This window comes from Mobula hypostoma, chromosome 13 (assembly GCF_963921235.1).
Source record: "Mobula hypostoma chromosome 13, sMobHyp1.1, whole genome shotgun sequence".
In the NCBI taxonomy this organism is placed as follows: domain Eukaryota; kingdom Metazoa; phylum Chordata; class Chondrichthyes; order Myliobatiformes; family Myliobatidae; genus Mobula; species Mobula hypostoma.
The window spans coordinates 39,729,366-39,742,846 of NC_086109.1; the positions used below are offsets into that span (position 1 = coordinate 39,729,366).

The 13,481-nt window shown below is 39.6% G+C and overlaps 1 protein-coding gene across 4 annotated transcripts in view; it reads left to right on the forward strand.

Moving 5' to 3' along the window:
- Nucleotides 1-13,481, forward strand: part of LOC134355549 (neuron navigator 1-like) — a 664,756-nt gene that overhangs the window by 180,732 nt on the left and 470,543 nt on the right. For all 4 annotated transcript variants that reach the window (XM_063065565.1, XM_063065568.1, XM_063065567.1 and 1 more), the window contains one exon: nt 396-535. In XM_063065565.1, the coding sequence (XP_062921635.1) occupies nt 396-535 (140 nt within the window). The remainder of the gene's footprint in view (nt 1-395; nt 536-13,481) is intronic.

A 13,481-nucleotide genomic window follows, 5' to 3' on the forward strand; every position in this document is an offset into this window, starting at 1 on the left:
TGTGATTCAATAACAGATGACTTATGCTAAATATTAAAGTTAGCTTGGGTATCTTCCCATTCCTACTCCCCTTATATCCCTCTTAGTAATTGTATTTTAGTACTACTAGTTAGCATTAAGATGACCACTGAACTCTATCCCTTAATCTGAAATAAAACAAGATTTGTAATCCTGCAGGCATATCATGTTTCTAAAGAGTAGTGAGGTAATTTCTTTAGCTTTTAGTCTTGATACGTGGATCAGCATAATTTGATGTTTTTTTTCACTTTGCTGATTTCAGTGCTGCTTCCATTTGTGGTTAAACCCAGAACGTCTTGTTACTACAGCGCAAAGCATGTTCTCTCCTATGAATCTGCTTCATATTTACACTCAAGCCAGAATGTTTTTCTCTTCAGGATTCCTGGCCCCACTACAAGGGCAGCCACAGCAATCAGCAGCAATTCCAAGTCTCTGACAACTATGAACCGACAAGGTCAAACTGTTAGCTGTTTGAATAAGTACAACGCGTTGCCGTGCAAATCGGGGAGTCAGAAAGGTAAGGAATAACATTTTAAAAGTTAGCTGAATTTGTAGAGTCCCAAAATTACCTCAAGTATCAAGCAACGAAGTTGGTTGGTCTAGTCTTTTTTAAATTGGTAGTAATGGGGTTATTTATAGGAACACAAATTTGATATAATTTGTTGCTTGCATAGATTTTTATTTCTTGTCTTGCATCCAAGATGCTGTTGAAGATTTTGTATTGTAGTACACGAAATTACTGTTTCACCAAAAATATGTTCAATCAAACAATATAGTCATTTTGAATTTAACAGAGAAAAGCAATACTGAGCAAAATTCAAAGTATGAAGTGAGAACATCTCAGCTCTGGAGATGTATTAAGCAGGGTGTGGCATCTTAAAAGGTGATTTTGCACAGTTATTCAAAAGTACTTGCTGCTCTACGTGTTCAGTCTGTGAATTTGTAACATCCTTTATTTTGGGATATTTCATGGTGTTAGCTATTTTTTAATTATTGATTTGATCATTGATTTAATACCAAAGCTAAACATATAACCGTTAGATGAAAATATTATTTTCTGTGGTAACGTTAACTATATAAAAGTAAATAGCTGCAGCTAAGTAGTGCAACCAAGTTCAAACTCTTCTCCAGCCAAAGTGCTTCAGTGCGGGCTGCATTTTATGGGCAATGGAAGTTAGAAACAGCTTTTTAACTTCCTTTTTATATCATTAAGCACATACATACATAAATTACATAAACTGAACTGAGTTGTAGTTACCAATTTCCAATTTTCTGTCAGGCCTTCTGTGATTAGGAAAACATGATGAAATAATACCGTTTCTTTGGTCACAAAATGTGAATGTGGAACTTTTACTTAAAGCTCCAAAGCTTCCGCATTGACTGCACTTGCGGATGGTGTAAATGAGTTCACCTTTTTGACCTACTGTCCCAAGTGTTGTTAGTTACTCTTATAATAACGGTTCACCAGATTATTATTAGAATATTAAGTTATACACAAAACATTTATATTGGAATTTGAGGTAAGAGAACTTTAATAAAACACTCTTGATTTCAATGTATTGTCAAAATTTTAATCCAGTGATTAATGAGCTCTATTTGTAAATAAAATTAATTTGAGTTAGATATATGGCTCCAAGAAAATTCGTGGTCATGGAAAGGTTTGCAGTGCACTTCAGTAAGCTATGAAGGATTTAAGTGCTTGATCCAAATTTAGTTTTCCTGTGCAAAGGTGAAATTTTATAGATTGGCAGTAATGGTACATTTATTCTATATCCTCTTGAGGCTGAATGCAGCTCAAATGCGGATGATCTGAATTGAAAAGGATGTCAGAGGTTTCATATCTACAGCTGCTTCATTCAATTCATATGCTTGCAAATATTGAATTGCATGCCCAAGGCATATACTACAATTCTTATTCTGGTTTTCTGATGTTTTTAATATTTCAATACTTACCTTCCTTTGGTAAAGTTAGATGAGAAGTTTTTGTTTGCCTTATTATTGTCATAGAATCATAAGACTTTTCCAAAATGTACTGTAAATAAGTTCTTGGGTCTAAATCACCCCATACTGACCACAGTGCTTCATGGGCTAGTCCCACTTACAGAAATTGTCCCATTGGTACAAAATAATTTTGCAACAGGCATACTTCCCATAAGGATATCAGAAAATTATGGCATTCAGATGTAACGTAAGCAGCATTGTAACTCTTAATAATGTTACCAGTATTCAGGACATTGCAAATACCCATTAACCTAAAGTATTGGTAGACAAATGTTAAAAGGCACAACAGTATTCTCAATAACTATAATTAACATTATCGAAATCAAATATGAACAATTTGCATAGTTAAAAGTAAACAGTCATAGGATTGTATCTTACAGCAAAAATATGCAGACATGGAGGGCTAGCCAAAATCTTTAACAAATATGCTATTGAATATTAGTATTTACTTATGAATGGTTTATATCTGAGTCTTAATTGTGATTTTGTGAAATAATGATACAATTGCCCTTTAATAACTTCCCTGATTTTTATTTCCATAGAAGGCAATGGAAATACAATTCGGGAAAGATGTAAAATGGGCAACTTAAACTATCTATTGCAGTTTATATTAACACAAAGTCAAAATGGCTGCCAATCAAAAAGAGACAGCTTTAATTATGCTTGATTTTTCAAGCTTTTTTTGTAGCGTTAACAGTAAGAGATGCTTATGATATTTCTTCAAATGGTACCAGATGTAAAAGGTTAGTGCACAAGTCTTGATCTGATCAAAATATATTTTATAGTGTTAATAACATGTTATTCTCACAATACTAAAAACTTTTCAAAACCACATGAAAATCACCATTGTTATTTGGAAAATCACTTGGAACTGACTATTGCCTAGTATGACATAACAGTGTTCTTGCATCAAGACCAGATGTTTGCCATTAGCCATTTTCCCTTCAAACACAAACTTAAATTGCAAAGTGCCAAAGGTAATTATGGAAACGATCAAACTTCAGGCTTTTTCTCCCCCAGTAAATTTGTATATAGGAAAGTCATCAAGGAAGTATTAGGAAATGGCATGTGTGGGTAATGTTATTTAAATATAGTAGTTTTCCAGTCTCATTTCTGCTCCGCTTTTACTCTTAAATGTTTCTTGTTACAACTAACTTGTTTGTATGTACTCTAATCTCTCAGTCAGTCAGTAATCATGTTCTACTAACCAAGAAGTAAACATAAAAATTTTAAGCTGATATTCCAGTGTTGTACAGAGGAGTGCTACCTACTTCAAAATGGCATCGTTTGGATACCATGTAGACCTGGGTCCCATTTTATCTCCAGATTGATAAAAAAAGGGCACTGTGGCACTCCTGAAGAAGAATAGGGAAGTTACCCCAGGTTGTCACAACTGAACCAACAGCACAAATGTAGATCTGGATTTTATAATACTGGTGCTGGTGGGACCCCCAACGTACATGAATTGCTACTGTGTTTCCTACATTCTAATTGATTCATTGACTTTGGCATATTGAGAAGCTGAGAAAAGTGCTATGTAAGTGCACAATTTTACCATTTTTTGGATTTTTCCTTTAAGTTAAAATAACTTTTTTCAACCACTCATAAATTTATTATAGTTATTCTTTGTTCTGGCTATTGTTTACTGAATTTTGTCTTACTTTTGCTATTTATCTTTTGGGTCATTGGTAAACTCTGTACTAGATTATAAAAGCCCTGACTAGGTGCAGTGAATCGTGAATCTGTACATGACAAATTTGTCTTCAATTCTGTGAGCTTCAGCTTCTCATCCCTTTTACCAGAACTTTCAGTATTTTGTGGAAGGCTTCATAAAGTATATTAATGGACATTTTTGTGTTCACTTTTGTAGCTTTCTCAAAAATGAATGTAAGCTTGGTAAACATACCCACCCTTTTACAAATTCATGTTGGCTTTTTCTAATTAACTCACATTCTCTTAGTTTTAAGTCATTCTATCCTTCATTAAGGTTCTTTCATTCCCCATAACAGATGTCACATTAATAGGACTATAATTTCCTGATTTATCACTGTTCTTCATTTAAGGAATCAAAATTGCAGTTTTCTAACCAAAGAAAGGCAATAAGCTCATTAAGTTAAGCACAAAATGCTGGAGGAACTCAGCAAGTCAGGTTGCATCAATGGAAATGAATAAACAGTTGATGTTTTTCAGGACTGGAAAGGAAGGGGGAATTTAAATGTTTGGCCATCATGAAGATCCACTTTTGGAGGATTAAGTGGAGGTGCTCGATGAAGTGGTCCCCCCATTTACGACAGATCTCACCGATGTAGAGGAGGCCGCATCGGGAGCACCGTACACAATAGATGACCCCAATAGATTCGCAAATGAAGTGTTGCCTCACCTGCAAGTACTGTTTGGGACCCTGAATGGAGGTGAGGGAGGAAGTGAATGGGCAGGTGTAGCATTGGTGGGTGTAGCAGAATGGGCATGCTACTTGCAGGGATAAGTGCCAGGAGGGAGATTAGTGGGGAAAGCTGAATGGACAAGGGAATTGTGGAGGGAGCAATCCCTGTGGAAAGCACAGAGGTAAAGATATGATTGGTGGTAGGATCCCTTTGGAGATGGCAAAAGTTGCAGAGGATGTTGTGTTGGATGTGGAGGCTCATGGGATAAGGACAAGAGGGACTCTATCCCTTTCAAGATGGCAGGAAGATGGGGTGAGTGCAGATGTTTAGGAAACGGAGGAAATGTGGGTGAGGGCAACATCAGTGGTGGAGGGAGGGAAATCCTGTTCTTTGAAGAAAGATGTCGTGGAAAGGAAAGCCACATCCTGGAAACATGCGGCGGAGATGAAGGAACTGTGAAAAGAGAATAGCATTTTTACAGGAGGGGGAGGAGATATAGTTAAGATAGCCATGAGAATTGGTAGGTTGATTAGTAAGTCTTGCTATCATTATCTTGCCTCCGTTTGTTAGAATCCATGAAGTTCATGATAAATAGGCACCTTGCAAGGACAGGCACCTCCTTCAGATAGTGCAGCTTATTAAAAGAAGAGGAACTCTTGAAATCCAAAGCCAGATTTCAATGGTGTAAGAGAGGACATGGTAAATGTGTATAGGAAGGAGATGCTTGAAGGTAAAATGACAGCTGACAAGTAGATGATTTCCTAAGTGAGGGGTATTAATAGTTCAGGGCCTGTATTTCTTGGTAAATATGAAAGCAAATGTAGCAAGATAAGGAAACTTTAAATGACAAAGGATATTGAAGGTTTAATAAGACAGAGATAAAAATGTATGGCAGGTGGATGGGGATGGTGGAAGTCATGCGAGGCTTATAGAGTGTGTATGGACAAAAAGTTGAGAAAGAATTTAAGAGGACAAAGATTAAAGATTAAAGTCTGTCACGAGCCTTGTGGCCCATCAGGCCAGTGCTTATGCCGGTTTCTGTGGCGTGAAGCGACTGAGAGTACGAGACTTCCCCCCCCCCCCCCCCCCGGATGGGACGCCAGTCTATCGTGAGGTTAACTCCCAGCATTTTTGCCGGTACCCATTTTCAGCTGGGTAGACTGGAGCATTGTGAGATTAAGTGCCTTGCTCAAGGACACACATGCTGCCCCGGCCGAGGCTGGAACCCATGACCTTCGCTAGTCTAACGCCCTAACCACTTGGCCACATGCCACACTGACGACAAAAAGGGTCCATAAAATATCTTTGGCAAGCGAGGTCAAAGAATATTCCAAGACATTCTGTGTATATCAGAAGAACGAGGATAGCCAGGAAGAGAGTGGGTCTCCTTCGGAGCCAAAGGTGTTATAGATGTGTGGAGGAAGGGTGTATGAGTGGAGCCACACATTGATACTACAGTAAGGAGAAAAAACGTGGACAGTAATGAGTTCAGAGAAAGCAATATTAAGAAGGGGGATGTGTTAGATGCACAACAGTTGATGCACACTCAGGATTGGATAAGATCACTTGCAAATTGCTTTAGTTATGGGGAAAGATTTGATAGTTTGGGTTTATTTTCCCGGAGTGAATTGGGTTGAGAGGTGATCTAACAGAGGTATAGATTGAGTAGTCAGTCAGAATCTTTTACCCATGTTAGTAGCATCAAGAAAAAGAGGATGTAGATTGTAGATGCGAAGGAGTTTTAAAGGATGTCTGAGTGGAAGTCTTTTTAGCTAGAATGTGGTTCAAATCTGGAACTCACTGTCAGAGGACTAAGCGGAACAAGTGCTACACATGCCCTTACACTTCCTCCCTCACCACCATTCAGGGCCCCAGACAGTCCTTCCAGGTGAGGCGACTCTTCGCCTGTGAGTCGGCTGGGGTGATATACTGCGTCCGGTGCTCTCGATGTGGCCTTCTATATATTGGCGAGACCCGACGCAGACTGGGAGATCGTTTCGCTGAACACCTGCGCTCTGTCCGCCAGAGAAAGCAGGATCTCCCAGTGGCCACACGTTTTAATTCCACATCCCATTCCCATTCTGATATGTCTATCCACGGCCTCCTCTACTGTAAAGATGAAGCCACACTCAGGTTGGAGGAACAGCACCTTATATTCTGTCTGGGTAGCCTCCAACCTGATGGTATGAACATTGACTTCTGAAACTTCCGCTAATGCCCCACCTCCCCCTCGTACCCCATCCGTTATTTATTTATTTATATACACACATTCTTTTTCTCTCTCTCCTTTCTCTCCCTCTGTCCCTCTCACTATACCCCTTGCCCATCCTCTGGGCTTCCCCCTCCCCTTTTCTTTCTCCCTGGGCCTCCTGTCCCATGATCCTCTCATATCCCTTTTGCCAATCAACTGTCCAGCTCTTGGCTCCATCCCTCCCCCTTCTGTCTGTCCTGTACAGTTCTGTGGTTCGATGTCTTGGGGGAATAAGCAATGACACTGGGGATTACTGGAGGTTCAGCCCATTATATTTGAAATTATTCTTCACTGCTAGCGTAAGTCACAAGATGAATTGCAGCTTACTTCCACCATGCCTAATTTCCTTCCCTGTTGCATCTAAAGGTAACTACTTTTTTTTTATCTTAACAAGTATCTCAATTTTAGCAACCGCAGCTGAAAATGTAGCTTTGTGCTCCAGTTGATAGAGTATGTAGGTTGAACTTATGGGTATCTGTAGACAATCCCTCAATTTGAGGTAGATCTCCTCCGCAGGTTCAGGTAGGGTCTTGATGTAACTCAGGAGTCTAACTGTACAACTACAAACATGCTCACAGGATATACTGAGCATAATAGATTACACAGATGCTGGAAATCATGAGCAACACATACAAATTGCTGCAGGAATTCAGCAAGTCAGGCAGCATCTATTGGAGGGGAATAAACCGCTGACCTTTTGGGCTGAGATCTTTTGGCCCAAAGCATTAACTGCTTAATTTCTTCATAGATGCTGCCTGACTTGCTGAGATTCTCCAGAATTTTGTGTGTGCTACACAGAAGGTGCAAGCATTTTGTAGTAGTCTATGGTTGCTGTCATCTGGTTGTTTCTCTTGCCTTCCTTCTGTCACTGTCTTCAGCTTTTAGAGTAATGAGTTTCAAACCGGAGCAGGACCACTGTTAAGGAAAGATACTATATCATTAGGCTGATTGATAAACACAAGAGATTCTGCAGGTACTGGAATTCCAGAGTAGCACTCACAAAATGCCTGAAGATCTCAGCAGGTTAGGCTGCGTCTGTGGACAGGAATAAAGTGTCAATGTTTTGGGCCACAGTCTTTCTGCGTTGGTAGTTTGCTTTGCCTTATTATTAACGCCCACCCCTGTTTCTTCAAGAATGCTTCACCAGACATTTGTACTGCTTCTTCTGATCTCCATGGAATCTGAGGGCTTCCTTGGAAAGATGAGAATCAGACAGTTGTGCACTGTCCTCAGTCCAGTAGAGCTGCTGTGTGAGAATCTTTGCTTCATTGTTAGTGACACTGGTTTCAGGGAAGATGCAGACTCTTGTGATGTTGTCCATAGATCATCCAGGTTTCACATCTGCCAAGCTCTGCTGAGATGATGAGTATATTTGGATCTTTGTGTCCTAATGTAGATGTTAATATTGTTCATTTTTCATAGCTGACATCTGCTGCTGGTGAATGATTCATTCAGTTTGGGAGGAATCAAGAACTAAATGAATTGTTACCCGATTGTGATATTAGATTATCTCAGCCTGGCTACTGAATTAGAAACAAGAAAATTAAAATCTAAGCATAACTTAAATGAAAAGAATATCTGATGAACAGTTTACCAGGCTGTTAATTGCATCTATTTATTTGATCTTGTCCTTAGGAGTTTTCCATTGTCTAGGGCAAAGCTTTATGTTCAGTTTGTCAGGTCCATGCTGAGCATTGTGTGGCAGATCTCAAAATCAAAGTCAAATTTATTATTAAAGTACAGGTATGTCATATACCATCTTGAGATTCATTTTCCTGCAGGCATTTATAGGAAAATAAAGAAATACAATAGAATTCATGAAAAACTATATAAACAAAGACAAACAACCAATGTGCAAAGGAAGACAAATAATGCAGATGAAACTTAAGTAATACTGAGAATATCAATTGTAGACTCATGAGTTGAGGAATACTTGAAAGTTAGTCTATAGGTTGTGGGAATAGTTCAGAGATGTTGTGAGAGAAGCTATCCACATCAGTTCAGGAGCCTGATAGTTGTAGAATGATAAATGTTCTTGAACCTGGTGCTGTGGTACTTAAGGCTTCTGTACCTCTTCCTCAGCAAGAGGAGAACATGACTTGGACAGTGGGGGTCTTTGATGATGGATGCTCCTATCTTGTGACTCTGTAGACTTTTCTGTTCCTGGGCATTGGTGTTTCCAGACCAGACTATGATGTAGCCATTTAGTACACTCTCCACTGTGCATTTGTAGAAGATTTTCAAAGTTTTAGGTGACATGCTGAATGTCTGACATGGCATTTTGTCACATCTGCTGCTGTTGAAAACAATTGCCTGAGATGGTGCAAAGTTTGCTGGCCACTCTTTGCTCACGGCTCGCCTCAGCCTTGTCTATTATGCCCTCCTGAAGAGGTGACCATCTCCCAGTTTACTGCCATCTTCATATCTCATTCATAGTTTCCACTGTGTGTATAGTTTTAACCAACTCTAACCCTGTAAACTTCTCATTTAATCAGGAAAGTTAGTATTACTTAAGTTGTGAGGAATGTTTCATTAATCAAACTAAATTAGGTGAATTTGTGTTTTTGAAAATATTGAAACATAGATCATATAGTTACAGTTGGCCACACCACTTTCTCATTAACTTCTGCTAAAAAGTTTAATTTTGCCATTCATAAATATAAATAATTAAGGCACCTATAATTTGTCTTAAGGCTATATTTACAAGCATTAACTGATTCCATTTTCAGACAAGAAAATCTGTTACTCCTAAGTTCCTAAAACTGTTGTAATGAATGGAAATTATAATTGTAGTACTAAGTCCTCAAAATTAGTTTGTGGAATCTTAATGACTATTTTGTAGTCTATATGTAGAATTATTAGCAACAAAGCCAAAGAAATGAAATGTAAAGACTATGGGAATGAATTCCATAGATCTAAACTTATTTTCTAACACCCTTCTCCATTTATTTTAATATTTTAAATACATATTTTCTCTCTGCCTTTAAATAAGGTCAAATGCAGTATATTGGACATTTCAAATGCATTGTTTTTTAAAGTCTTATGTTGAAGAGAAGAGTAATTTCTGTGGGATCTAGAAGTGCAACCACGAACATCGATTTCTCGAACTTCTGGTAATGCCCCCTCCCTCCTTCACCATTTCCCATCCCTTTTTCCCTCACTCACCTTATCTCCTTGCCTGCCCATTGACTCCCTGTGGTTCTCCTTCCCGCTTTTCTTTCTTCTATGGCCTTCTGTCCTCTTCTATTAGACTCCCCCTTCTCCAGCCCTGTGTCTCTTTCACCAATCAACTTCCGAGCTCTGTACTTCACCTTTCCCCCTCGTAGTTTCACCTATCACCTTGTGTTTCTCCCTCCCCTCCCCCCCACCTTTTAACTTTATCCCTCATTTTTTTTCTCCAGTCCTGCTGAAGGGTCTTGGCCTGAAACGTCGACTATACCCTTTTCCATAGATGCTTCCTGCCCTGCTGAGTTCCTCCAGCATTTTGTTTGTGTTGCTTTGGATTTCCAGCATCTGCAGATTTTCTCTTGTTTGTCAAAGACTCCCCTTACTACCTGACAGTAAGATGGTGTTTACTGGGAGATGTAAGATATCTGTTTGTTTCAAACATATCATCAATCGGTAGGAGTTCTGAGTATAGTGTTGATGCAAGGGACTGCAGATGCTGGAATCTGAAGCAACAATGATCTGCTGCAGGAACTCTGTGGGTCATGCAGCATCTGCGGGAGGAAAGGAATTGTGGATGTTTGGGTTTGGACCTGAAACATCACCAGTTCCTTTCCTCCCACAAATGTTGCAGGACTGGATGAATCCCTCCTGCAGGTTGCTTGTTGGATAAATATGGAAAAGGGAAGGTACGTCACATGCGGAGTTTCTCCGGATTTCCCTCCACGCCTCTCTGACATAGTGGGAACCGTGTACGAGGCAAGTTACAGCAGTGGTTTGCCATTGCCTTCTGTCGGGTGAGTTTCCAAAGAGATCACCAGCTCGTAACCCAGCACGGATGGAAAGCGTTCAGGGTAGCCGGCTGGATTCGAACTTGGGACCTTTCGTCCCGAAGTCCGGCATTGAATACCACTACGCCACCAGCCGGGATAAATATAATGTTACTGAAAAGATTTTGCAAGTTCAAACTTTATGAACGATCTTGCAATCTACTTTACCTTATACTTCATGCAGTTTAATTAGACTGAGCTAGTGAGCAGCTGTTAGGAATTTGGTTAACACTGAACATGCTGCACTGAGTATGTTGAAAGATTGTGATGCAAACTCCAAAACAAATGTACAGCATTTCTAACGTCTAGATATGAACATTAAAATTCAGTGTTTCCATTATATATAACTCCAACTGCCCATTTTACAGTGGCTGTACTTTCTTACCCTTAAAGTTTTGAGAAAAAGTTTTTTAGTCGAGACTTCCTAGATAGCAAAAGTCATAAAAGCTTAGTTAAATGTTGTAAACTCCAGAGGAGTTTGAGCTCTCAGGCTGATGTGCATTCTGAACACTGAAGAAACAAGAGACTGATTCCTCTGGTTGATTACTATCTGACCACTTCACAAAGACAGAGATATGCTCTGAAGAGCCGACTTACATTTGTCCATAGCCTTCAGTAAATAGGTATGACTACAGTGTATTGAAAAGTTTGCCAATTGTACAGTCAGACTCTTTTTCAGGAGTATTATCTTTTATGCAAAGGATATTTCTAACTAAGCCGCAAGTTTCTGCACACTTATTGAGCAACTGGTTTGAAGAATTGGAATACCATATAAAATTGAAATAACATAGAAAATCAGAAATTATGGCAAGTATTACCTCATCACTCTCCCATTTGCATTATAAAGTTTTTTTTTCTTAATATTAAGCTATTTCTTGAATTCTAAGGCTTAGTTGTAATGCTTGGATTCCAGCAGGTTGAGGAACCTGCTGTTTCCCATGATTGTCCAAGTTTTTCAATAATAAAGCTACTTAAAACACCAAGAGTAACTATATTAGCGTTGTTAAATATGCACAACAATAACTATTAATAAACGTGATGGTATTGATTTACTAAGGTTCACATCACTAATACTGTGATTTTGAAAATATTTTTAAAATAAAATAGTTAATAGCTTCTGTACAAAGAACGTAAAGAAAGGGGCACCAGATTATGTAAATACTAAAATTACAATATGCTGGTAATACTCAGGAGCTTTGGCAATTTACATCCTCTTAATGTCCTGGCTCGTAAGTAGGAGTAATTTAGCTACATCAATGGACAAAAGATGCAGATTGATAACCTTCTCAAATTCTTTAATTCAATTTCATGAAACAGTACCGGCCCTTCATCTTATGATGCTGTACTATATCTTTAACTTACCCCCACATGGCCCTCCATTTTTCTTTCATGTGCCTTGCTAAGAAAATCTTTAATGTCCCCAATATATCTCCCCTTATCACTAACTCCTGCAGTGCGTTCCATGCACTTACCACTCTGTGTAATAAAATCTACCACAGATACTTCCGTCCAATCACCGTAAGAGCATGTCCTCTCTTATTAGCCATCACTGCCCTGGGGAATAAGCACTGGCTGTCCATCCTATCTATTCTTATATCACCTTATGGAAGTTAATCCTGTTAGTGTGGGTAAAAGTTTGAGAACCGGTGGTGACAGCAGCGAGCTGAGCAGACTGCTCAGACTCTGTATTGTCATTAGGTCTCATCGGGAGTGAATCATTCTTTGCATTAGCGAGTGGGAGATTGGCATTATTGCAGAGTAGGAGACATTTGAAAAGAACGTCTCGTCAAAAGTGAGTCATACTTTGAAGTAATGAGCGAGAGAGAGAGAGAGAGAGAGAGACGCTGTTGCAGAGTGGGTGCCATTCGAAAAGAACAAGTCTCGTCGGGAGTGAGTTTTTGTTGAGCCAGGAAAAAGAAGGTGGATGTAAGCGGAGTGGCCATTGTAGGAGCAGACATTGTTGGAATGGGCCATGTTAAAATGGTCAAGCTTTGGCTGAAAAGGCTTGAGTGGGAACAGGCAAGGTGAGTACAAAGAGAGAGGTTTCAGAGAGAAGGCACAGATGAGAACATGTAAGCTTTTTTATGGTCTATAAATCCTTAGTTCAATGTAAGCAGGATGGCTAATGCGGTGGAATGCTCCTCCTGTGAGGTGTGAGATTTCAGAGCACCTATCGATCTCTCTGATGACTATGTATGTGGGAAGTGAACTCAAATTCAGCTCCTGAATGACAAGGTCAAAGAACTGAAGCTGTAGCTGAATGTACTCAGGACCATCAGGAGACTGAAAACTTTACAGGTGAAACTTTTTACTGAGGTGGTCAAACCCAGAGTTGAACCTTGGGTTACCATCAGGAGAAGTAGGGAGAATAAGCAGTCAGTAATGGTTTCCCCTGTGGCCATTGCCTTCAGCAACAAGTGTATCCCTTTGGATACCACTCAGGAGGGACGGATAAAGTCAGGCAGAACGATAGTGTCAGGAGGCTTGATGGTTAGGGGAACAGATAGGAGATTCTGTGGCTGAGAAATTGAAGCCAAGGTGTTGTGTTGCTAGTTCCTGGATGTCTCAGAGCAGCTATAGGATATTCTGAAGTGGGAGGGTGAGCAGCCTGAGGTCGTGGTGCACATCAGCACTAATGACATAGATACAATAGAAACAGGGAAGAGGTCTTGCGCAGATGTGGAGGCAGATTAAAGAAAGGTGTAAAAACAACAGGGTTGTTGTCATGGGGACTTTAACCTTCTAGCTTAGGTTGTGTTGGTGAAAGACAGTGACAACCTGCTAGTGGAAAACACAACAGACCGAACTATAAATTACTCCATTAATCAAACT